Source organism: Phytophthora cinnamomi, assembly GCF_018691715.1.
Source record: "Phytophthora cinnamomi strain GKB4 chromosome Unknown Contig53, whole genome shotgun sequence".
Lineage (NCBI taxonomy): Eukaryota > Oomycota > Peronosporomycetes > Peronosporales > Peronosporaceae > Phytophthora > Phytophthora cinnamomi.
In genome coordinates this window covers 3,266,342-3,290,077 of record NW_027150986.1, presented here as the reverse complement: position 1 = coordinate 3,290,077, position 23,736 = coordinate 3,266,342, and the positions used below count along the sequence as shown (strand labels likewise).

Below are 23,736 nucleotides of genomic sequence, written 5' to 3'. Positions count from 1 at the left end.
GGAGCGAGAGCCATGGCGGACACTGGAGCACAGAACGGCGTGGGCCACCGCAAGCGGCGCGAGGCGCTGCCCGCGGGCGCGTCTGCCGCCAAGAAGATGAAGCTGGAGGACCCGACGCCGCCCGAGGCGAACCCCAACACGATCGAGGCCGTGAGGGAGAAGAACAAGGCGCTGGAGATCGACATGAGAGAGAAGAACCGGCGCATCGCCTACCTGGCCAGCAAGTGCGAGGCGCTGTACCGCTCCAGGGGCGTCACGGGCGCGTCTTTCCGCTGTCTGAGGAGACAGTGGGTCCAGCTGCAGGACGAGCTGCTGGCTGCCACCAAGACCGTGGACCCCTCGGCCGTCTCGGATGAGGCGTCCAAGGAGGCCTGGCAGGCGGCGCTGGACGCCGTGGACGGCTTCGGACAGGTCCGCGTCCGCGCGGAGGAGATCAAGCTCAACCTGCCCGAGTGGTTTATCACGGTGGCCAAAGACGCGGAGGAAGACGAACCTGACGCCGATGTGTCATTGCCGTCCGATGACGACGTTGATGACAAGACGTTTATTAAGGCGGAGCACTTGACGAGGATGGAGCAGGAAGTGCATGACCAGTTGAAACTCAGGAGCGACAAGACGAAGGAGTTGCTGCAGAAATTGCTCGCTGCAGTGGGAAGTGTTGCGGCAGACAAAACGAAAACTATTGAGTACGCGCACATTTTGCAGGAAAAACGAGCTGCAATCGCGGAGACGCTGTGCTTAAAGGGACAACTACAGTCGGTGCGTGCGGCTGTAAAAATGGCTGTGGGGATTGTTGATGGTATTGGAGCTGACTGAGAAATTGCGTTATGATGCAGTGCAAAGCTCGGATAGCTGACCTCGAGCATGATGTAGAATACAAGGAAACTGAGCGTCACAGGGCTTGTCGAGACTACGACCGCTTAAGCGCATTTGTGAAGCAACAGGGAGGTGTAAATACGGATGGTGTCGATGCGGATGGTATTAAAACCGAGCAAGTCCCAGATAAAGAAAACTCTCGTGAAAAGTCCACGTCAGGATCGTCGAGTGCAGGAACGGTGAAACAGGAAGAATTGGCAAAGAAAGAGAAGGAGCACGCTAAGATTGTTGGAACCTTGCATGAAAACATGGGGGTATTGAGTAAGAAACTACACCAAGAGCGCCAGAAAATTGAGTCTATGCGGCGGGAGTTGGAAAAGTTCAAGGCGCTGGAAGTGGCGGTGAGTAACCCAGTAATGCAGTTGTGGGTGCATTTGCCGTGGTGCTCACACTTGTTTTTAACTTCACGGATTAGTGGAAAAACGATGAAGCAGCCCTGATTCAAGACAACGAAGAAAAAATTAAGCAACTCCGAGATGAGAAGGCGCACGGCGAAGAGGAGTATAAGAAACTTTTGCACAAGGCGAAGGTAGCGTGGTTACATTCGAAACCGCCTCACATTTTGGTAGATACTGATAAAAATTCGTCTGGGTGTGGCACTTTTGTATACTTCACGTTCTCAGGACCTCGAACACCACATGACCGAGAAATGGGAAAAGAAGATCACGAAGATCCAAGGTGAAATGAGCAAGACCAAAGCACAAATGGACGAGCTGAATTTGAAGAACGTATCACTCCGAGAAAAGATCTCAAACGCATCGACCTACCGAGATCAGGTAATAGTTATTCATCCAAGTGGAATTGCAGCTTCACATATTGACCTTGTTTTCTCTTCGGTTTGAAGCTAACGGAAGTTAAGGCGGAGCTGGAGTCAGCCAAGCGTGAAAACACTAATCTGAAGGCACAATTCGAACGCGAGCGGAGCCGAGCAGATCGAGCACAGTCCTCTGCAGATAGCCACGCGATCCAGACACTAACAGAGAAGGTTGCTTTTCTCTTAGGTCGTTGGGTTTTAGATTTCATGGTATCTGACGGAGTTTTGTGTTTGAGTAGGTAACTCTGCTTGAAAAGGAGAAGCTGGAGTTGCAGCAGAAGTACGATGCGCTGAAGCAAGCAGAAATGTACGCTTAGAATCTGGCCGAAGCCGAAGTAACTTGCAGTGGTTTGGGGAACTGACGGTCATGGCTTGCTGCTGACAGGAAAAATGCTGGTGAAAAGCTGTCAGATGCCTTGAAGAGCTTATCAGAGATAGAGGCTGAACTCGAAAAAGAAAGGCAAGAGCTGCACGAATGCAGAAGTGACCGAGAAAAACTACGGACTAAAATCGAGGATATGAAGGCTACTAGTGAAGCCTCACGAGAAGAGAACGATGCGTTGCTGCTCGAAATTGATACCATCTCAAAGGAGGTGGATTCAATGCGCCATAGCCGGAAGAGATATATTCAACAGATCGACGAGAAGCGCAGCGCGAACAAGAAATTGCACACGCTGCTTGCCAGGGAGGAGCAGGCGAAGGCACATTGCTTCGAAGAGCTCGCTGCTGTCAGGCTACAAGTTTCATCGCTGAGCACAGTGCACAAGCACCAAAAAGCATTCATCGAGTCGTCAAAGGTAAGCGCGTGGTGCTGCGTTACTGTCAAATGTCGAATGCTGACATACGCTTCGATATGTAGGAATCTTTGCAAGCAAAGGAGATTGAATTGGAGAAGATGAAAGATTATGTCAAGACCATCGAGGCAGAGCGTGAAGCGTCGGACGCGGAAAAGCGGAAGTTATTACGCGATGCAGAGGTAGCAAAGAAGATCTGTGCGACTGCGGAGAAGTCGCAGCGTGAGCAGCAGTTGCTGCAGGAGAAGCCGAAGCCGTGCGAGAAGTGCGAGGCGTACCGCAAGAAGATCGAGGACGTTGAGCGCCAGCTGCAGCACGCCAAGTCGGCGTCTTCCACAGGCGAGCTCACCGACCTCGAGCGCTTCGAGCTGCGCGACCTGCAGAAGCTCGTCAACTGCTCGGTCTGCCAGGACCGACGCAAGGACGTGATCATCTCCAAGTGCTTCCACATGTTTTGCAAGGAGTGCATCGAAAACAACCTCAAGTCGCGCAACCGCAAGTGCCCCACATGCAAAAAGATGTTCGGCCACGACGATGTCAAGAGCGTGTGGCTCACTTAGGAGAGCCAGGAGATACCTATGCAGTTTAGTGTGGAGACAATGACCACGTTTATTCAGTTGAACACCTCTGCTTGTAGCAACTTTAGGGCAACTTTAGCCCGATTGAGTCACTTTTTGACTGGCATCAATGGCTCGCAACAAGCGTGAGGCCGCGTCGCGGAAGCGCAAGCTCTCGGAGCCTCGTAGCAGCAACAGCGCGGCCAGCCATACCAAGCGGCAGCGGCACGACGGCCAGCACACGATCACGCAGCTGTACGCGGCCGAAGACGACGTGTTGGTGCTCGGAGACGGCGATTTCTCCTTCTCGCGCGGCCTAGTCAAGCACCGCGGCACCGGCCGAGGCGTGCTGGCCACCTCGTTCGACTCGGAGAGCCAAGTGCGCAGCAAGTACCCCAACGCGCAGGAATGCATCGCCGCCGTGCGGTCGGCGCACGGCCTTGTGTTGCACGACGTGGACGCCACCAAGCTGCTTGAGTTGCCGCAGCAGGTCAAGACGGGCGCGGGCATGAAGACTGTGCCCGACTTCTTCCAGTACATCGTCTTCAACTTCCCGCACAGCGGCCAGCAACGTGTGCACATCAACCGTGCGCTGCTGCTCAACTTCTTCGAGAGCGCGCGGGACCGACTAACGGTCCATGGCGAAGCGCACGTGTCGCTCAAGACGAGGCCGCCGTACTCCAACTGGTTCATCGAGGAGCAGGCGAAGGCCGCGGGCTTCGTGCTCAAGGAGCGCCGGAAGTTTAATATCCGCCTGTTCCCGGGTTACCGTCATCGTACGACGGACCCGCTGGCGAAGAAGTTCGAGCCCGACCTTTGTGCCACGTACGTGTTCGTGGTGAATCGATCCAAGGTACGGACGGAGTCAGTTTTGTTATCTGTGGTTTGCTTCGTGACTGACTTGTGTGTTGATGATTTTGGTTGCTACACTAGTATCCATTCCAGAAAAGTCGCGCTGCTTTGACGGCAGCCAGTGCCAAGATGTCGGCTGCTGAAGCCAATGAGCAACTCGACCTGGCTGCTGCGATTGTCAACATCGCAAAAGCTAACGCTGCCAACAAGTTGAAGAAGAACGATGATCATGCTTCTTTTGAAGCTGCTACGAAATCGGACAACAAACGATGCAAGATAGCAGACCCGGTAGTGACCCATCTTAATACGGACAAGCATGCTCGACCTACTACTCGCCCGAATACGAATCACGGAGAGCTCTGGAAGCCTCTACATCGGCGATCAGGAGGTGCTTTCTTTTAGACTTCAGAGTGATCTTTCTGATAGAAACCAGCGCCATTGGAAGTACTTCCTTGTTACCTTATCTTGAAGTTGCGTTGGCGTTGCGGCGTTGAAGTGCGGGGTGCAGCACATGGTGTGGTTTTTGGTTCAATGACCTGGTTGCCAATGAAGATGCTAGATTCCATCGCTGATGTCCCTCCACATCAGTACATTTATATTTATCAAGCACGTCCTTCAGAATGAGGCAGGAATGTTGTCAGCCAAAATATGATGACTCAGCAAGTCGAGCTACAAGGACGATGATCATGCTTCTTTTGAAGCTGCTACGAAATCGGACAACAAACGACGCAAGATAGCAGACCCGGTAGTGACCCATCTTAATACGGACAAGCATGCTCGACCTACTACTCGCCCGAATACGAATCACGGAGAGCTCTGGAAGCCTCTACATCGGCGATCAGGAGGTGCTTTCTTTTAGACTTCAGAGTGATCTTTCTGATAGAAACCAGCGCCATTGGAAGTACTTCCTTGTTACCTTATCTTGAAGTTGCGTTGGCGTTGCGGCGTTGAAGTGCGGGGTGCAGCACATGGTGTGGTTTTTGGTTCAATGACCTGGTTGCCAATGAAGATGCTAGATTCCATCGCTGATGTCCCTCCACATCAGTACATTTATATTTATCAAGCACGTCCTTCAGAATGAGGCAGGAATGTTGTCAGCCAAAATATGATGACTCAGCAAGTCGAGCTACAAGGACGATGATCATGCTTCTTTTGAAGCTGCTACGAAATCGGACAACAAACGACGCAAGATAGCAGACCCGGTAGTGACCCATCTTAATACGGACAAGCATGCTCGACCTACTACTCGCCCGAATACGAATCACGGAGAGCTCTGGAAGCCTCTACATCGGCGATCAGGAGGTGCTTTCTTTTAGACTTCAGAGTGATCTTTCTGATAGAAACCAGCGCCATTGGAAGTACTTCCTTGTTACCTTATCTTGAAGTTGCGTTGGCGTTGCGGCGTTGAAGTGCGGGGTGCAGCACATGGTGTGGTTTTTGGTTCAATGACCTGGTTGCCAATGAAGATGCTAGATTCCATCGCTGATGTCCCTCCACATCAGTACATTTATATTTATCAAGCACGTCCTTCAGAATGAGGCAGGAATGTTGTCAGCCAAAATATGATGACTCAGCAAGTCGAGCTACAAGGACGATGATCATGCTTCTTTTGAAGCTGCTACGAAATCGGACAACAAACGACGCAAGATAGCAGACCCGGTAGTGACCCATCTTAATACGGACAAGCATGCTCGACCTACTACTCGCCCGAATACGAATCACGGAGAGCTCTGGAAGCCTCTACATCGGCGATCAGGAGGTGCTTTCTTTTAGACTTCAGAGTGATCTTTCTGATAGAAACCAGCGCCATTGGAAGTACTTCCTTGTTACCTTATCTTGAAGTTGCGTTGGCGTTGCGGCGTTGAAGTGCGGGGTGCAGCACATGGTGTGGTTTTTGGTTCAATGACCTGGTTGCCAATGAAGATGCTAGATTCCATCGCTGATGTCCCTCCACATCAGTACATTTATATTTATCAAGCACGTCCTTCAGAATGAGGCAGGAATGCTGTCAGCCAAAATATGATGACTCAGCAAGTAGAGCTTCAAGGACGAGACCATCAACATCACAGCACTGATTAGACGAATACTATGACTGCATGAGGGAAATAAGTATTTTAGGTTGCTGAAATTTTAGATCACGTCGTCGATTTCTTATGCCCATTGCATAAGCGCTATTGTTGCCGGCGCTGTATTAATGCTACACCATTTTCTTTGTAGCCATTCCACCAGAGCGCCTAAACTTACATCGAATTCACTAATCACAAGTCAATTCTTTGTGCAACGGCATCCTTGAGGACAACACAACAAACGAGAATGGGCGTCGGTGCAAGCTTCGGCGCCCATCGCAGCACGTCAAGCCGCCCCAAGTTTTCCAAGCACTACTGCCGTATCATCAAGCGCTACTTGCCGCATTTCGTGATCACTGAACCGTCCGATAACGACGACCGACTTATAGCTTTCGAACACTGGGAACGAGTCTTCAAGGAAAACATCCACACGGATGCACACCACGCAGTTGGCTCCGGTACCAAGATCGGGCTTCTCTATGAGAACTTTTACAAGTATCTCTTCGAGAACTATCCACACATGAAACCTCTTTTCCAAGCATCAGTCCAGATCCAAAGCCGCGTGATCGTGCATATCAGCAGCGGCATGAAATCTCTCTTGTCGTCGGAGGACCTCGTCCAGAAGGTGATGAACCTGGCGCTTGTACATCTTAAGATCGGAGTGAAGCCAGACGATTTCGACCCGCTCGGCGACTCACTTATCCAGGCCATGCGTCTTACTTGCGGAGCCGATTGGGACGAGACCATCGAAAATGCGTGGAAGAGAATCTACTGCCATGCCTCCATCCTCATTTTGGTCAACATCCCGGACCTGGACCTCAGTGGATCAGACGATGACTAAAACTTGCGGGGCCACGATGGTCAGAACTAAGGAAACGAGACTTCGAGTTGTGACCTTTTAAGCTGAAAGATATCGCTGAGCCGCTGAGCATGAATAATAAACATGCACACAATACATAAATAACATGCACACAATAGATAAACCCCAGTATTGCTTTCCATCGTCATTGGCTGCTGAACTTTACGGATCGATTTCACTCAAGGATGATTGCCACCCTTCTTCTTGGACATCAGCATTTGAATAAACATGCACACAATAGATAAACCCCAGTATTGCTTTCCATCGTCATTGGCTGCTGAACTTTACGGATCGATTTCACCTCAAGGATGATTGCCACCCTTCTTCTTGGACATCAGCATTTGGATTTCTGCACGAAATGCAGGCTTCGCCAAATCCACGCAGCGCTCCTCATCGTTGTTCTTCGCATTCGGGTTTGCCCCATTCTCCAACAAGAATCGCGCGATATCCTCGTATCCCTCGCTGATAGCCAAGTGCAACGGGGTGTTGCCTCCAACGTCACGCGTGTTCACTTTCGCGCCGTGGTCAAACAACAGAGCAATGATCACTATACAACGAGAAAGTCCATAACAAGAGCAGAAACACCAATAATATAGTCAGCGGAAGTGATGTTTCGAGAGCAACCTGAAAATCAACGAACCTGGGCTGGGTTTACCACCCAGAGCACGCATCAGCGGCGTACTCCCAGTATTGTCCTGCAGCACCAACACCCAAAACCACATCGCACGAAAAACCTCAAATGAGTACTGCTACAGCAACAACGTCAACCACCGCCTCGAAACCCGATCGCACCGCTTGGTTGACGTCCCGCGTGTAGTCCAGCAGCAACTCGGCGATCTCTTGGCGTCCTGTTCCCCACCCGTCAATTAACACCACTGGTTAAACTCACCTTATTGCACACAACACCCGACATCTAGCCACCCACCTCTGTGGTAGTGCAGCGGAATCTGCCCATTCTCATTCGCGAGGTTCGCATCTGCACCCCTGTACACAGGGGTGGCATTCAAAAGTACCAATTGACGACCCCACGGTTAGAGAGCAATTCCTTCCTCTGCTGCACACTCCACTACTGGTATTCCCTCACTTGCTCAGAAGCAGCCCCACGACATCCCCGTGGCCTGCAGAAGCAGCACTCATGAGTGGCGTCCACCCAGCGTCGTCCTGCACGTTCACAGCGGCTTTCGCGTGCTCGAGGAGGAACTCGGCGACGTCCAGGCGGCCGGTGGCGCAGGCCCAATGCAGCGGCGTGCGCTCGTCCTCGTCCTTGGTGTCCAGGTTCACGCCGCTATCCAGCAGCTGCTGCAGCTTGACCAGGTCGCCAGCCTTCACGGCCGCCAGCGTCTCAGCCTCCGCCATCTTGTCAAGATACCTAATTGTAAACTGCCCCTATGTTTGCATAACGTTTGATTGGCGGATTTTACAAAATAGAAACATTTTTCAAGTTGAAGCAGGCGAATCGTAGTTGAAAGTCTCACTTGTCTGCCGAGGTACATGCAGTTCTAGCAGCCCATGTTGGCTATGTCTATACCGATTCATTCGCGCGGGAGCTGTTGATGCTGTTTGTCGTGCTGGCTGGAGCGATTGAGTTCTCTTTAATCGAAGCTGGACGAAGATTGGTATGGATGTCGTCGACGTGGGGACTGGTGCCTGCCTTGACCGTTTCGCCACTCTTGGATGTCCCCTGCTGCTCCTCTGCTCGCCGGTGCGAGTCAAGCAGGATGACGCAGCAGTGCGCGTATAGTCGACGCCAAGCTTCTTCCACCTGCGGCGACCAGAGCGCCCCTGAGCACTCTTTCATGGCGAATATTAAAGCAATTCCGAGCGGGTCGTAGTGCTCCATTTTGACGCCAAAGCGCAGGTGAGTGCGGGTCAAACTCTCAACGCGCTCCACCAGATTGTCTTCAGTAAGGATCGTCCTCAGGCCGGCGCTGATGTGAATCAGCACCTTGCCTCGCACAACCATGGAGGATCGGAATATAGGCTTGAGCGCTGGCGAGTTGTGGTCCAAATACGAGTAAAACGTGTCGTATAGTTGAGTAACGCGACTTGCTCCGGACGAGTTCTGGCTGCGCTTCCCACTGTTTGCTGACTTGGAAGAGGGCGGACCGACTTCAAAGAAGGCTTCGTTCCAAAAAGCTGCCGCTGTCGTCTTGTGAGTTACTGTGGAAGTTGTATGGTACGGGAAGCTCGGCAGGTATTTGTTCACAAGCCCAATTTGTGCGCGCGTTAGCTTGCGCGGTCGCCGGTTGTCCACCGCTCCAGGGAAGATCGAGTTGCGGGAACAGCTGAGGTAGAGCCCCATGGCTCCACGCTCGATTTCTCTACAGTTACGGCTTCCGCAAGTTCGCAAGCAGCGTGCTCTCCTTGTCGATAGGTAGCAAGCAGATCGAACAAAACGCTGATCAGCGTAGTGCAGCAAGCGGTTCTGACGGAGCCGCAGCGTCCGTTGACGACAACGCTGCCACAAATAACCTCATGGATAAGAACACGAGGACCACGGCAACGACAAAAACTCGAGACTGACAAACGAGTGCCCAGCAATCTGACCACGAATGTCGCTGCAGTACACGCGCTACACTCGGTCTCCGCCAGCTGGCAAACGAACCTTCGCCTAGCGTCTCACTGCTTCAATGCAGCCATGTGTCGAACACCGAAAATCATCATCCATGTGTGTGTGTGCCACACCACTTCTGTATTCGTGTCTCCACTCCAGTCAAATTTCCACTGGAAGGCGCCGCAGTGCCGGTATTGGCACACAGCAACCTTCCTCCTGCCCGACCATGAGCGGCTCCGCGGACTCGGCGCAGGCGTCTGCGGGCGCGGCCGGCAGCTACTCGACCCGCTCGGGCCTCTCCAAGAGCTGGCGCACCGTCAAGACGCACGCGGGCGTGTACACGGGCGGCAAGGTGGAGCTGTTCCACGGCCGCACCAGCGCCGACGCGCAGCCCCGCGCGCTCATGGCCTGCATGCTGCACGACGACGTGGCCATCATCGACGCGGAGACCGGCGAGCTGCAGCGCACCCTGCAGCAGGACGTGGAGGACGAGGACGCCAAGGAGTCGTTCGTGGTGTTCGCCGTGCGCCCCGGAAAGAAGAACCAGCTCGTGACGGCCGGCCGCAACCTGCTGCTGCGCGTGTGGGACCTGGACTACTTCAAGTGCGTGCGCACCATCAAGGCACACGAGACGCCCGTGCTGGCAATGGGGTTCGACCCCTCGGGCACGCTGCTGGCCACGGGAGGCAGCGACCGCACGGTCAAGGTCTTCGACGTGGACAAGGGCTTCTGCACGCACAACTTCCGCGGCCACGCGGGCATCGTGACGCTGGTGCAGTTCCACCCGGACGCCGCCAAGCTGTCGCTCGTGTCGGCCAGTGACGACGCCACGGTGCGCGTCTGGGACCTGTACACGCAGAAGCAGGTGGCCTGCATCCAGGACCACATGAGTTTGGTGACTAGCGTGGCCTTCTCGGAAGACGGGTACACGATGCTGTCTGCCGGACGCGACAAGGTTGTCAACTTTTGGGACTTGAGGGACCAGAAGCTCAGCAAGACCGTGCTGGTGCATGAAGCCGTGGAGGGGCTTGTCGTGGTGCCGTCGACGTTTAAGTGTGTGAAGAATGCGTCTGCAGGAAAGACGCAGGACGACAAGGCAATTTACTTCCTGACTGCTGGGGAAATGGGTGCGCTGCGCTTGTGGCGTAGCAGTGGCAATGCGTGCGAGACACTGTTCACGCAAAAGTCGGACGCGTCCTCGGCGCTTACGTACACGGATTTACTACTGGGATCTTCGCGCCGCGAGGTTGTGGTCGTGTCTTCGGAGCAGAACTTTTTGGTGTTTGACGAAAAGTTGAGTCGCCGCACGCAGATTATCGGCTACAACGACGATATCCTTAACCTCAAGTACGTCCCGAAGGCTGATGCGAGCGGCGAACCTTCCGATGTACTGGCCGTCGCTACGAATAGTGAACAGATCCGACTGCTGCACCGCAGCACGCTTTCTTGCGATCTTCTGTCAGGCCACACCGATATCGTTATGGCCCTCTCCGTCTCCCCGGATGGTCGATGGCTCGTAAGTGCCTCCAAGGATCGCACAGCTCGGCTTTGGGACTTGCGTCCTAATGGCGGCAAAAAGATGGGCAAGACCTTGCCGCGCTGTGTTGCTACCTGTACCGGACACACTGAGGCCCTTGGCGCTGTTGCTATTTCTCAGCGCGCCTCAAGCTTTGCTACGGGAGCTGCTTTCTTCGTGACTGGCAGCTCGGACAAAACGCTGAAGATGTGGAGCCTCCAGCCTCTTGCAGGTGCATATGCTGCTACTGCCAAGCCTGCATCAGCGGAACTGACTATTTCAACCCTGGGTGCTGTCAAGGCCCACGACAAGGATGTGAACGCACTCGCGGTCTCACCCAACGACCGCTTCATTGCCAGTGCATCGCAGGATAAGCTTATCAAGGTGTGGCACTCACAGCAGGGTGGTGCTGGTCGCCTTTTGACGTTGGCTGGCGTTTGCCGTGGCCACAAGCGTGGTGTGTGGGCTGTCGAGTTCTCGCCTGTCGATCAGTGTCTGGCATCAGCTAGTGGTGACAAGACCGTGAAGGTGTGGTCCGCTAAGGACTTCTCGTGCTTGAAGACATTTGAGGGACACACGGCCTCCGTGCTGAACGTGCAGTTTGCATGCGCTGGTATGCAGCTTCTGTCTGCGGGCGCGGACGGACTTGTGAAACTCTGGACTATCAAGAGCAACGAATGCGAGGCTACCCTTGACAACCACGAGGATAAGATTTGGGCTCTGGCTGTGTCCAAGGACAGCTCTGAGATGGTAAGCGGTGGTGCCGACTCGACTATCAACCTTTGGCGTGACTTTACGGAAGAGGAGGAGCGCGCGCAGCAGGATGAACGCGACGCCAAACTGCTGAAGGAACAGGAACTGTTCAACTGCCTGCGCAGCAATAAACTCCTGGATGCTGTTCAGCTCGCATTCGAGTTGAACCACCCGAACCGCATGCTTCAGATTCTGCGCGACTTGCTTGAAGGCCCGCGACACAAGGACCAACCGACGCTTCCTGGTGGCAAGCCTATTGACCCGGACAATTTCTCGCCTGAGGACATATTTGCTCCGGTTGTGCACAGTCTGAAGGACGAGCAGCTGACGACGCTTATGGACTGGCTCCGTGACTGGAACACAAACGCCAGGAACACGAGTGTCTGCCAAGTGCTGGTAAGCACGATTCTCCGCGAGTTGCCTCCTAGCCGTTTGAAATCCCTAGATGGAGTTTCGAAGACCGTGGAAGCGCTTATCGCCTACAGTGAGCGTCACTTCCAGCGCATCGATCGCATGCTCCAGAAGTCTTACCTTGTGGACTTTAGTATTGTTACCATGAAGAGCTTGCTGCCGGTTGGCGACAGTGGGTCGGCCGTCGAGAAGACGGACAGTGATAGCGAAGCAGAAGAAGAGGAGTTGAAGGCCAAGGAGCAGCTACGGAAGCGTGGCAAGTCTACTGCCACTGGAAAAACCAAGAAACAACGCGTGTAAATAGACCCCTCCTTCATAGAGCACTCGCTGTGGGTGATTTTTTTCATGATTTTCTTTCGCGACTGTTTTTCTTCTTGCTCGTGTCGCCCTTCTTCGCTGGTTGCATGACCTCATCGATCTGCTTGTCCTCAGATCGACCATAAATTTTCATGGTGGTGAGGAAAAGCTCTTCTAGTCCGGCAGCACGACACGCAGCCGCCAAGTCCGACATGCCATCCTCAGGAAACTCGCTGAACCCAAGTGGTAGTCGTCTGAGTTCGTCCAAATTCCCCTCTCCTAGCTCCTCTGTCTGCTCACCACGCACAGTTATCTGCTTCCAACGCAAATGTTGCAGTCGGCGTACATACTCTTGGACATTGGCTTCGGCTCCTTCGACGATAACTACACCAGGCCAGCCAATCTTGCTAAACCCGCCGAGCTGCAGTTCTAACGCCCACTCCTTCACCACACGCCGCTTGTTGGATGCTATGATGTGGTGAAAGTAGATGGCACGTCGACCCAACACCGAAGATACCGATACAGTCTGTAGAGTAACAGCGTCTTCGCCTGTGTAGTCATCGACACTCATATTGGCCTGCACTTCTGACAGACAGTCGTGCATTTGCTGATAGAGCCGCAAGCCTACCACTTCTTGAAATGCAACAGATGCAGCAGCCAACTCGACTAACTCGGCGTTCAGCTTCTCCATTTGAGGGCGTGAAAGCTGAGGACATTGCACCTCAAACTCCATGGGCGTCACTCCGGGGTATCCTGGAGGGCACATAAGTCTCAATACTGGAACTTCACGACCAAAAGCTAGATCCTGCCACACAAGGTTAATTAGATGCCAGCTCGATAATGACAACGAAACAAACGGTACTGCATTGGTACCTTGTAGAACAGAGAGTATTGCAACTGACATTCAGGTCGTTGAGGCTTGGTAGCTTCGTCCGCTTCAAAGACGTACGTCTCAAGTGCGGTCTTCGCTTGCATGTCGATCTTCAGCTCCTCGTCATTGGGGAACATGCTAAGCATACATTCAAGCTCATCGAGCTGCTGCTGCGCTGCCGATAGCCCGCCATCTTCCAAATCGAACGACATAGCTTATCAGCCAATGGATTTCTCGTATTAGGGGTACTGATTGAAAAACTTAAAGCACAACCTTGATGATCGGGCTGGAATGTTTGATCTCCCATACTACGCTGCGTGGTTTGCTAGGCTTACGTGGGCCACTCTCTCGTTGAAAAGCATAGCAATTTGTTCAAAAGTCAGTCCCGTAGTTTCAGGTACCTGCAACAACAGCATCATGAGAGTAAATTCATACTGGAATTACCACTCGGAGGTTGATAGTCTCGTACCTTGAAGAATACAAATGCAAGTGACCCAGCCGTGAGGGTCGTGTACAGCAGAAATGCGTTTCCGGTCCCAAATGCGTGAAAGACTGAGAGCAGCGTTTGGTTCACAAGAGCACTACCCAGCCAGAACATGCCGAACGTAAGACCCATACCGATAGAGCGAAATTCGTCCGGGAGTAGCTCTGAGCACACGACCCACATCAACGGGGCCCAGCTAAGATTCCAGGCGTAGATGAACGCGTATAGGTTCCATTCTCCAATTGTTTGCACGACTTCAGAGTGCGTTGAACTCAGGCTCCAGAAGCAGAGTGCAAATATGAAGTGGCAGATCAGCATTAAGGAAGTCCCGATGAGAAGCAATGGCCGACGTCCAATCCGATCCACCACAGCCACCGCCGAACAAACGCCAGCAAGTTTGGCGATACCAACCCAGATCTCTTTGCTGAGGGGGGAGACTCGGTTGCTATTGCCGGTTTGTAACTCGTCTAGGATGTAGCTGGAGTAATAAAGCATTGCGTTCGCAGCAGTCAAAATGTGGCAGAACGCAATAGCAACACAAAACATGACGCGCCTGTAAATACAAAACCAAACATATCGTTAGAATGTAGCACAAGAATAACGGAACATATTCGGGACTAGGCATACTTTCGTGTGAGTTCATCCGTCACGAGCTCGCTCATCGCGTGGAAAAAACTTTCATGAAAAGTCTTTAGCCAGACAAAAATGCAATGCTGTTAGCTATTCAGGACCTCATAAACAGGCAAAGGCGGATGCATATCGTACCCCAATATCAAGGTGTGCCTGGATAATTTGCTGCGATGCTTCGTCACTGTAGAGCAATTTCTTCAGAACGGCGCTGGCCTCTTTGGTCCGATATTTCTGCAAAAAGTTGCGATGTTAGTTCTCAAAAATTCATGGACGGTGAACGAGCGTACATACCGAAATTAGCCACCGAGGAGATTCTGGCAAGAACGGCATTCCAAGCTAGAGATAACGAAAGCAAAACAATTCGTCAGAAAGAATCAACACTGTTTGAATTTCACAGCAAACAAACTTATACCAATTGCACAATCGGAGGAAACAGCGTCATGCCAAGCATTTCACGCCAGCCATTCTGTCGCAACCAACAAGTACACACAAAATTAGTGGTTACTCACGGGACATGCATCTTTGTTTGCCACACGAACCTTGCTACCTTGTAGAGAAGAGCTCACTGCGACGGATACGAGACACCCGAAACAAACCATGACCTAAAAAATCAGGTCGATATATACCACGTAAGTCAACGTTTATCTTGTAAAGCGCAAACGGCAGCAGTGCGCACCTCATTGATTGTAACTAGGGCGCCGCGAGTCTTCGGCTGGGCAATTTCAGCTACGTATGTCGAGACACAAGGTCCACTACTGCCGACTGCCAGACCTGCAATGAACCGGCCGACAAGCATCGTGTGCAGCGAATCCGCGAATGTCATGAACAGCGATCCGAGCAGAAAGAGGGCGGCTGTGATCAAGTTTGCGGGCTTGCGGCCGATCCTAGATCAGCCATTTACAGAACGTCAAGAGCATATGCCGTCAGTGTTATCACCCCAACTCTAGCAATATGGACACATACCAGTCGGCAACGACACCACCCACCAGCGACCCGATGACAGCGCCAAGCATGAGTGTGCTCACAATACTCGCAGCTGCCGTCGTTGAGAGGTCAAAGTCCTAAATAACCATTATACGGACAAACTTCAGTATCAGAACAGGACGTGCAACTGTGTTAATCAAGTTACCTTTTGGATCAGCGGCAGAGCGACCACCATCACGCACAAGTCATAGCCGAAAAGAAACCCGGAGAGTGCACTTAGTCCGCAGATCCACGTCTGTATGCCGCAAAAAGGCCTCGCGTCGTCCCGCTGCTTCGCTTGCACGTCGTTCCCGCCAACTACGGCGTAGCCTGCCGATTGAGGCACTGAGACTCGCATCGTTCAATTGCGTGTTCCTCTTTTCAACGGCTTGGTTGAGCACTTCCCCAACCGCAAAACACTGGAAAACTGATATGGATACACCAATCAACTTCGACCCTACAACGGTCGTCATTCCCTCTTAAACACGACTTTTGTATCCATATCTTCTTCCAAAAGCGCTTTTGGTCATTCAAATTCAAAATTTGCGCGCCGCGGTATCATAATGGACGAGTCAGACGTTCCGCCGCCGCCGTCGTCGCCCCCTCCACCTCCCGGCAGCTTGCCCGAGCTCACGAGGAGACTGCAAGACGAACGGGATGCGCTGCGCGTAGAAGCGGAGGAGCTGGCGCGGCGTCTGGCGCAGGAACGCGCAGCGAGAGCCACTTTGGAGAACGAGGCGCAGCTTCGCGAGCTGGAGCTGCGCCACGTGCAGCAGCGCAGCGCCCAAGCGGCCCAGCAAGCTCGGGACAGGCAGGTGGCACTGGAGAAGGAGCTGGAGGACGAGGTGGCCATGCGCAAGATGGCGGTGCTGGGGAGGAACGCCGCGACGCAGAAGAACACGACGCTGGCGGCGGAGCTCAAAACAATGGAAACCAAGTGGAAGAAGGAGCTCGAGAAGAAGGATATTGCAATTGCAGAAGCTGAAGCTGCGGTAGAGGAAGCTCTGAAGCTTAAGGCTGACAGGGACCAACTCGTGCAACGCACGGAGAGTGACGCGAAACGTGTCCGGGAGCTGTGGCAGCAGATTGCTCGAGAACATGAGGTGAAGGTGGAAACACTCAAGCAAGAGCTGCTGAATGTCCAGCAATTATCAGCAGATGTGGAGAGTAAGGTGACGGAGTACCAACAGAAAACTGAGAAGCTTGAGGAAACGCTGCAGACGACGAGAGAGGAGAAGGCAGCGCTGCAAGAACAACTCGCAGCTGCATCCAGCGAGAAATCTCGCTCCTTGGAGCAGAAGGAGTTAGAACGGTTGAAGGAAAAGAGCTGGGGGAACGAGCAGCATCGCACCGCACTGGCATTGCAAGAAGCTCAAAGTGAGCGCAAACTACATGCACAACGTGAAGAAGCAGCAGTTAAAGAGCGGGACGCGGCGGTGCAGGCAGCGCGCAGGGCTCAAGAAGCGCTGGACGAGAGAACGGAAGAATTGCTGGCGTTGAAAACCGAGTTTTCTGACCTGCTCGATAAGCATGAAACGCTAGTCGTACAGTACAAACAATCAGCTCGAGATCGTGAAGCGCAACTCGTTTTGCGTACCCAAAAGCTTCATGATGGCAAACGCTGCGCTGAGGAGCTGGTACGACTACGACAAGAAGAGATTGCCAAGTACAAGCAGGTTATTTATTCGGTAAACGCACGGCTTACTGAGGTGCAGGAAATGAGCGAGACCAACCAGAACAACGCATGGTCACTGCCGCAAGATGGTAACACCAAGACCTCGCTATGTATTTACCGCCACTAAGAAATCCTAGACTTTATTGTTGTTTAAAGCGGCTCAACTGGTACTGGAAATGGAAAACGACACGAGTGCTGTTACTGTAGTCATCTACACGATTCCTTGCTCGAGGAACGGCTCGTTGGCGCGCACACGGTCGAAGCTGAAGCGGGAGCAATCAATAGTCTTGAATTTTCCGTCCACAATCAGCTCCGAAATCGCGCGACCTGCGGCAGGCGACTGCTGCAGGCCGTGTCCACTGAATCCGTTGACAAGGTACATGTTCGGCACGTCGGGGTGGAGACCAATGATAGCGTTCTGATCGAGGGTGTTGTAGTCGTAGTAGCCAGCCCAAGCACTCAGAACCTTGATGGCCTCGAAGTCCTTGACGCGGTGTGCGATCGTGGGCCAGATCTGTTCCTCAAAATGATGATGATCCGGGAAGTCTAGCTCGTCGGTAGACTGCCCATCGTAGTCATCCTCGGGCTCAGGAGACCAGCCACACACAAAGCGACCGCCAGAGCCTTCGCGTCGGAAGTAGACTCCGTTCGGGTCCACTACGAGGGGCGTCGCAGCGTCACCCTTCCAGATATCCTCCGCGGAGCAGTGGAAGGCAAACATCGAGCGCTTCCGCGGCTTCACCGGGTAGTCAAAGCTGCCACAAGCCTCCAACAGCTTGCTCGACCAGCAGCCCGCAGCGTTCACCACGACACCAGCACGGACCGAGTCGATACGCATACCGCCGCACTCCTGCGTGTTCTTCGCCTCGATGTGCACCTTCTCGATCTGGTTCTGGCCACCGAGATCAAAGTGCTTCACCTCGCCTTCCAGCACATCCACACCAAGGGATACGCTCTTGCGCTTCATGGCATTGAGGAACGCCCAGGGGTCGAACCAGCCTTGGTCCTTGATGCCCAAGATGGCTTGCTCGACGCCCTCCGTGTTGATCCACGGGAAGCGCTTCTTCAGCGCCACGGGGTCCAGCAGCTGCACATCAGCACCGGCCGCCTTCTGCGTGGCGTAGTTCTGGTGCAGCACGTCAAGGCCTCGCTCGCTGGCCAGGAACATGTAGCCGCCTTCGACGAACTGCACGTCCGGAGCGTCGTGGCCGTCCACCTTCATGTTGGTGCCGATGTTGCGGAGGAACTCGGTGCCGTAGAGACTCATCTCGATGTTCTCCTTCTCCGAGAACTGGTGGCGGATGCCGCCGGCCGACAGTATCGCCGACGCGTACTTGTACTGCACCAGTGGAATGACACAAATGGTAAGAGCAGGTTAGGCCACTGCACAGTGAACGGCAGCAATTGAGAAGGCACGTACGCAGGGGTCTCGCTCCACCACGGCGATCTTGAGCTTGGGGGCGGCGATGGCCAGGTGATAGGCGGTCGAGAAGCCCATGACGCCTCCGCCAGCGACGACCACGTCGTAGTACGGCGTCTCGGTGGTCGAAGCGGAGCTTGCGAAGCGCAGGCCGCGGCTGGCGATGGCGCGCGTCAGTCCGGTTGTCTGCAGTCTGCAGAGGAAACAAGAGGCGTCAGTCGGTGGTGGTGGAGAGATGGTAGGGAGAGAGGGTCTTGACGCACGTCTTGGTTGCCAGCATGGTGGAGAATCGAGAAGTGGGCGCTTGGGAGCGACGACGACGAGGAACTGGTTGCCCTTGCTTGAACTGCGACTGCTCAAGGTGCGTCATCGATTCGGGCGCAGAGCATAGCCGGGCTCACTCGCCGCTTCAATCGAGGCTTGACTTGATTTTTGTATGCGCTGTCTGCGTTGCGCGCGTCAGCAGTTGGGCCCATCTCCTCCAAGTCGCCAAAAGTCCAATCGGCCGATAGGACGGCGCCAAGAACATCGTAACTTGAGCCTCAAGGTCTGCAGACCGAGCGGCCCTGCCTTCATGGCGGAGTCCGGCCACTTGGATGACAGTCTAGATCCCTTCCATGTGACAGCTACAGCAAGACCAGTCCGCAATGACACTGCACAGGTAGAGTGTGACTGAAACACGGTCATTACAAGTTTATGAGTTTTTTCATCTCGCACCTCTGGAGTCAGTTTCGGGAGAACACCAATATCCTGCCCGTTCACTCCATTTCAAAACGGCCCACTTGGTCCTGGCGGATAACTTCCTGCAGCGCGTCCACCTTGTCGTACATGCCGAACTGGCCGCCCGTGTGCACGAACAGGATGTTCTTACCCACGAATTTCTGCAGGCGGAAATACGCAATGGTTAGAACTCACGTTGTACATACAATTGTATCCGTGCTGTAGCGGAAGTCCGCTGATTTCGTACCTCAGGGGCCTCGTTCAGCTCTCGGATGAGGTGGAAAAGCGCCTTGCCCGAGTACACCGGGTCCATCAGCACACCCGTCGTACGGCTCACGCTGTAGATGAACTCGAGCTCCCTTTTCGTGCTACGCGCGTAGCCTGTGCCTTGCGCATTCGTGATCTGGAGGAACTGTCGCGATGAGATGTTGGGTGGCGCTCCCATCGCAGGCAGGATCTGGTTATCGATGTGGCCGTAAAAGTACTCGTCGTTATCGCACACGATATATGCGTGAGCTAGATTCAAACAACAAGAAATAAATGCACACACCCAAGGTAAGACACTGCAATTCCGTATACATAGGTTACGAGACAAACCGCATACCAGGGATCTTTGCGTCAAAGTTCAGGGCTGCGGTCGGATGAGCCTTGGCATAAAGGTAGGATCCGAGACCAATGCCAGCAGCTGTGCCTCCGCTGCCACACGCAAACGCGATATCCGAGATCGGCAAGTCGTACTCCTATCAACAACCAAACACCCCGCTTTATACCTTAGTTTCGCATGACGGACAACCTCATAGTGCCCCACCAACGCACCTTCAATTGACTGTAGATCTCATCGATGGCTTGGATGTACCCCCACGTGCCTAGACCGTTGCTACCACCCACCGGAATCGCATACGGACGGCGACCTTCCTTCCTTAATCGATCACAAGTGCGCTGCATAAAGATATTATCAGGTCCACACATTCGTCGCCATATTAAAACAACCACAATCCTCCCTCACCGCACCTGGATCATAGCTTCACTCCCGTACTTGCCGTACTCTTGCCTTGACATTTGAATGAGGTTGGCATCCAGCATACTACACCCCAACAGCCACGTTGACTGTCAAATGCATAGTCATACAACTCCTATGGTCGAGTCCCATTATTGATGCCCGACGGCCCCCCTTACCGATCGAACAGCACGTTACCGACGAGCCCTGGGTCCTCGTCCGGCTTGTTGGTGCGCAGCAGCAGGTACGAGTCGAGCCCGAGCATCCTGGCGACCGCGGCCGTGGCCCTGCAGTGGTTGCTCTGGATGCCGCCGCACGTGACGATGCAGTCGGCCTGCTGCTCCAGCGCCTCGGCCAGCAGGAACTCGAGCTTGCGGATCTTGTTGCCGGACGTCTCCATGCCGCTGAAGTCGTCGCGCTTGATGAACATGCGCACGCCCTCGGGCAGCCCCGGCGGCGAGAACGGCATGATGGGCGTGGGGAAGTGACCCAGGCGCAGCTTCTGCGCCGGCGGGCGGCGCAGCGCAGAGGCCCACGCGAACGGAGTGAACGGCGCGCACTTGAGCATCGGCGGCCGGAGCTGGCAAGTGCAGGAAGGGGTCTCAACTGGATCTGGCCAATCACCGCGCGCTTCAATGAGTGCCTTTCAATTGTCGAAGCGCCCGAAGTTGTTGCCTCGTGCTTTTCCAGTTGTCTACTTGGCGAATCTACGGATTGAGTTGATTTACCCACTACGCGCGCCAAGTAGTTCATAAAGCGCGGTTGCGTTTGAGCGACAGCTACCGTTATTCATAGTCTTCTCTGGAACCGTGTCGCGGCACATTTGTCAGTTTGTCTGATAACTTGGCATGCCAACCAAACTTGATGAACATGCTACATCGTAGCAAGGGCTGATGTAAGCTGGAAGCGTGGAGGATGGCATGGGGATCCCTGCATGTTGTAGAGGTCACTGATTACCAGGCTGAGGAGTGTTCAGCTGCTCGAAGTTATGGCCCGAAATCGATTACTCGACGCGCTAAGACCGATGCAAGACCCGCGAGTATAATGCATGCAGGTGCATGGCGGAGATCGATGGTCGACATGATGCCTCCGTCTAAGGTGAACGCAGAGGCAAACATCGCCTTGGTCAACCAGCACTTCAACTTCGTTCCAGATCCTAAATCGCGTTAATCGTCTCGTTCTAAACCTAAACTATCCTCAAATCGCATCCTCTACCAAAAACGACATCTCTGCACTTCACGTTTTCGTCGTGGCACGCGTCCAGCACTGCCGACTGCTGCAGACGACATGGCCGGCTCGTGGCTGCTCTCGCTGGCGCTGGCGCTCTGCTCCCTCTCACCTGCCACTGGCGCCGCCGTGTACGACCCATCCGCGCGCTTCGGCGGGTTCTCCAGCGACCGCTACGTCCGCCAGAGTCGCGCCGATCCGGAGCTGGTGGTGCCTCTGGTCATTGGACTGCTGCCGGAGGACTTTAACGCGTTGGAGCGAGAGTTCTACAGCGTCTCAGACCCCAGGTACGTTTTGCACTGGTTATTGGCGATCGACGGTGCTCTTGTGGCTGCTAAAACGCAACTGAGAAGGCTGACGGTGTGTTCGGTGACTGGTGTTGTCCAGGCACACATCCTACGGCCAGTACCTCGCTCCCGAGCAGGCGGACCAGCTCTCCAAGCCGGCTGATGGTGCGCTGAAGTCTGTGCGTAACTGGGTCGGGCCGTATGCGCATGAAAGCAGTACAGGAACGTTCTCGACGACCTCGAACTTGTACAAGGTCCCTATGAAGGTGAAGCACGTTGAGCGCCTGCTGGGTACGCAGATCCACCACTATGAAGCGACGGGCGAGGTGCCCTCCAAACGGAGGAGATTGATGCGTGCGGCGGATGCAGTGTCTGTTCCGGAGCACCTGCAAGGTGTTGTGTCATTTTTGAGTGTCAACACGCACCCTCTGGGTCTGCGAGCGCTCGTTGCTACCTCCTCCCAGACAGTTGAGGCGAATGGCGTTGTAGGCGATACACTGGCGTCAATTCGACAGACGTATGGCATCCCAGATGATCTCGTGGTGACCAATTCTACCAATACGCAGTGTGTGCCGTCGTTCTACGATGAAGCGTATAATTTGGAGGACTTGCAGGCGTTCTACAAGCAGTACTTGCCAGGAGAAAACCCACCGAAGATTATTGAGAAAGGAGATCGTGTCAACACGCCTGAGCGGGCGAGCACAGAGGCATCGTTGGACCTGCAATACATCACAGGTGTGGGCCGCAATGCGACAACTTACATTTGGACAATGAACGGCAGTAACCCGTACTCGTCGGAGGATGAACCGTTCGTGGAGTTTGCTGAAGATGTGCTTGCGCTGGAGAATCCCCCGTATGTTGTCTCCATCAGCTATTCAGATGATGAAGAACACATTTTTGACGTTTCGCCGGGCTACGCGCGTACACTTGACACAGTACTTATCAAAATGGGTCTTCGTGGAATCACGGTGCTGATTGCAGGTGGTGATGATGGTGTAACTGGGCTGCGCCCTGAGTTCGAGAAGGTGCCAACCGCGGAAATTTGCAAGCAGAGTGGCCCTCAATGGCCGTCCTCGAGCCCCTATATCACTACAGTTGGCGCCACAATGCTTCTGGCAGACGCACAGCAATCTGCTAAGCCTTTCTTCCGGACGAAGGAGGAAGTCATCTGTAGCGTCGAGAACGGTGGAATCATTACTTCTGGTGGTGGATTCTCCAACATATATTCGATCCCAGAGTACCAGCGTACAGCCGTCGAGAAATACTTGACGACGAGGAATATCCCGACCACTGCAGGCTTTTTCAACTCAACCGGCCGTGCGTACCCCGATGTCGCAGCGCTCGGTGCAGGCTACCTTGTCATCATGAATGGCCGTCTCTCGTTGGTGTCAGGTACATCAGCATCTACACCGGTCCTTGGAGCCATGGTAACACTATGGAACGACGCACGGCTGAACGCGGGCAAGAGCCCGCTTGGTTTTATTAACCCCCTGCTCTATTACCTCGCTGAAGCCAAACCTGGCGCGTTCCATGATGTGGTGGTTGGTAACAATGGTGCGCCTCGTGGTGGTAGTACCCCGTGCCAGGATTTGTTTACTGCTTCTGCTGGATGGGATGCGGTCTCGGGAGTAGGCACTCCTAACTTTCCGGTGATCTCCGAGTTTATCGCTAACCTGGAAGATCACTTCAATGTTTCCCAACTTGGTGACGCGAGTAATTCCGCGGCGGGTAACGCAAGCAGCAACGTGGTGGTCTCGACTCCTGTCGTAAGTGAAATGAGCACGTTCACGATGGTGCTGCTGGTTGCAGCAGTCGTGGCAAACGTTGCCATCGGAATTGTGGTCGTTGTCGCTGTGATTAAGCGGTGGAGAAACCAGTACACTCCTCTTGAAGATGCTGTTGTTACTTCCACCACACCTACTGCTCCCGTCTCCACTACGACTTCAACAGCCCGCATCAAGCGATTGAATTCGAATGATGACAACAACAGTGGAGATGAAGTAGAGCTGAGCGAAATCAACTTGCAAGATTAACGAGTCGTAGGGCGTATGACTCGTAGCGAGTCTTGCGTAAGCAACAACGGACAATAGATTTGATGTATGTCTGTCACCTA

The 23,736-nt window shown here is 53.7% G+C and overlaps 10 protein-coding genes across 12 annotated transcripts; 5 read left to right on the top strand and 5 right to left on the bottom strand.

Moving 5' to 3' along the window:
* Nucleotides 1-12: 12 nt before the first annotated feature.
* Nucleotides 13-3,044, top strand: IUM83_00957 (E3 ubiquitin-protein ligase BRE1 2; the record flags this gene model as incomplete). Its single annotated transcript, XM_067924779.1, has 8 exons — nt 13-759; nt 837-1,217; nt 1,292-1,405; nt 1,500-1,652; nt 1,721-1,861; nt 1,930-1,997; nt 2,076-2,487; nt 2,550-3,044. The coding sequence occupies 8 exons, from the start codon at nt 13-15 to the stop codon at nt 3,042-3,044; spliced, it is 2,511 nt and encodes an 836-aa protein (XP_067788982.1).
* Nucleotides 3,045-3,171: 127 nt separating this feature from the next.
* On the top strand, nt 3,172-6,800 carry IUM83_00956 (Ribosome biogenesis protein; the record flags this gene model as incomplete). Its single annotated transcript, XM_067924778.1, has 3 exons — nt 3,172-3,894; nt 3,975-4,102; nt 6,206-6,800. The coding sequence occupies 3 exons, from the start codon at nt 3,172-3,174 to the stop codon at nt 6,798-6,800; spliced, it is 1,446 nt and encodes a 481-aa protein (XP_067788981.1).
* Nucleotides 6,801-7,120: 320 nt separating this feature from the next.
* On the bottom strand, nt 7,121-8,174 carry IUM83_00955 (26S proteasome non-ATPase regulatory subunit; the record flags this gene model as incomplete). The annotated part of the gene is made up of 5 exons (XM_067924777.1): nt 7,121-7,365; nt 7,459-7,513; nt 7,611-7,666; nt 7,744-7,802; nt 7,903-8,174. The coding sequence occupies 5 exons, from the start codon at nt 8,172-8,174 to the stop codon at nt 7,121-7,123; spliced, it is 687 nt and encodes a 228-aa protein (XP_067789107.1).
* Nucleotides 8,175-8,340: 166 nt separating this feature from the next.
* IUM83_00954 (Nitric oxide oxidoreductase (Eurofung)) lies at nt 8,341-9,120 on the bottom strand (the record flags this gene model as incomplete). The annotated part of the gene is made up of 1 exon (XM_067924776.1): nt 8,341-9,120. One exon carries the CDS (start codon nt 9,118-9,120, stop codon nt 8,341-8,343), a length of 780 nt encoding a protein of 259 aa, XP_067788857.1.
* Nucleotides 9,121-9,598: 478 nt separating this feature from the next.
* Nucleotides 9,599-12,352, top strand: IUM83_00953 (U3 small nucleolar RNA-associated protein; the record flags this gene model as incomplete). The annotated part of the gene is made up of 2 exons (XM_067924775.1): nt 9,599-10,888; nt 11,258-12,352. The coding sequence occupies 2 exons, from the start codon at nt 9,599-9,601 to the stop codon at nt 12,350-12,352; spliced, it is 2,385 nt and encodes a 794-aa protein (XP_067788986.1).
* A 43-nt stretch (nt 12,353-12,395) lies between these two features.
* IUM83_00952 (Major Facilitator Superfamily (MFS)) lies at nt 12,396-13,432 on the bottom strand (the record flags this gene model as incomplete). The annotated part of the gene is made up of 2 exons (XM_067924774.1): nt 12,396-13,154; nt 13,223-13,432. 2 exons carry the CDS (start codon nt 13,430-13,432, stop codon nt 12,396-12,398), a joined length of 969 nt encoding a protein of 322 aa, XP_067788985.1.
* Nucleotides 13,433-13,528: 96 nt separating this feature from the next.
* On the bottom strand, nt 13,529-15,493 carry IUM83_00951 (sugar porter family MFS transporter; the record flags this gene model as incomplete). The annotated part of the gene is made up of 10 exons (XM_067924773.1): nt 13,529-13,621; nt 13,690-14,257; nt 14,332-14,393; nt 14,470-14,565; nt 14,626-14,670; nt 14,747-14,800; nt 14,874-14,936; nt 15,011-15,218; nt 15,298-15,395; nt 15,464-15,493. The coding sequence occupies 10 exons, from the start codon at nt 15,491-15,493 to the stop codon at nt 13,529-13,531; spliced, it is 1,317 nt and encodes a 438-aa protein (XP_067788984.1).
* Nucleotides 15,494-15,860: 367 nt separating this feature from the next.
* On the top strand, nt 15,861-17,099 carry IUM83_00950 (ste ste20 ysk protein kinase; the record flags this gene model as incomplete). The annotated part of the gene is made up of 1 exon (XM_067924772.1): nt 15,861-17,099. One exon carries the CDS (start codon nt 15,861-15,863, stop codon nt 17,097-17,099), a length of 1,239 nt encoding a protein of 412 aa, XP_067788983.1.
* Nucleotides 17,100-17,183: 84 nt separating this feature from the next.
* Nucleotides 17,184-20,677, bottom strand: IUM83_00949 (the record flags this gene model as incomplete). 3 transcript variants are annotated; one of them, XM_067924770.1, is made up of 8 exons in its annotated part: nt 17,184-18,311; nt 18,393-18,585; nt 19,155-19,273; nt 19,360-19,628; nt 19,717-19,852; nt 19,929-20,051; nt 20,124-20,196; nt 20,289-20,677. In XM_067924770.1, 8 exons carry the CDS (start codon nt 20,675-20,677, stop codon nt 17,184-17,186), a joined length of 2,430 nt encoding a protein of 809 aa, XP_067788414.1. The 3 variants fall into 3 exon arrangements, with proteins under 3 accessions (XP_067788414.1, XP_067788415.1, XP_067788416.1); XM_067924769.1 differs by lacking the exons at nt 17,184-18,311; nt 18,393-18,585 and having other exon boundaries at nt 19,151-19,273; XM_067924771.1 differs by lacking the exons at nt 19,155-19,273; nt 19,360-19,628; nt 19,717-19,852; ... (1 more) ...; nt 20,124-20,196; nt 20,289-20,677 and adding an exon at nt 18,656-18,672.
* A 719-nt stretch (nt 20,678-21,396) lies between these two features.
* Nucleotides 21,397-23,656, top strand: IUM83_00948 (putative tripeptidyl-peptidase; the record flags this gene model as incomplete). Its single annotated transcript, XM_067924768.1, has 2 exons — nt 21,397-21,623; nt 21,724-23,656. The coding sequence occupies 2 exons, from the start codon at nt 21,397-21,399 to the stop codon at nt 23,654-23,656; spliced, it is 2,160 nt and encodes a 719-aa protein (XP_067788417.1).
* Nucleotides 23,657-23,736: the final 80 nt, after the last annotated feature.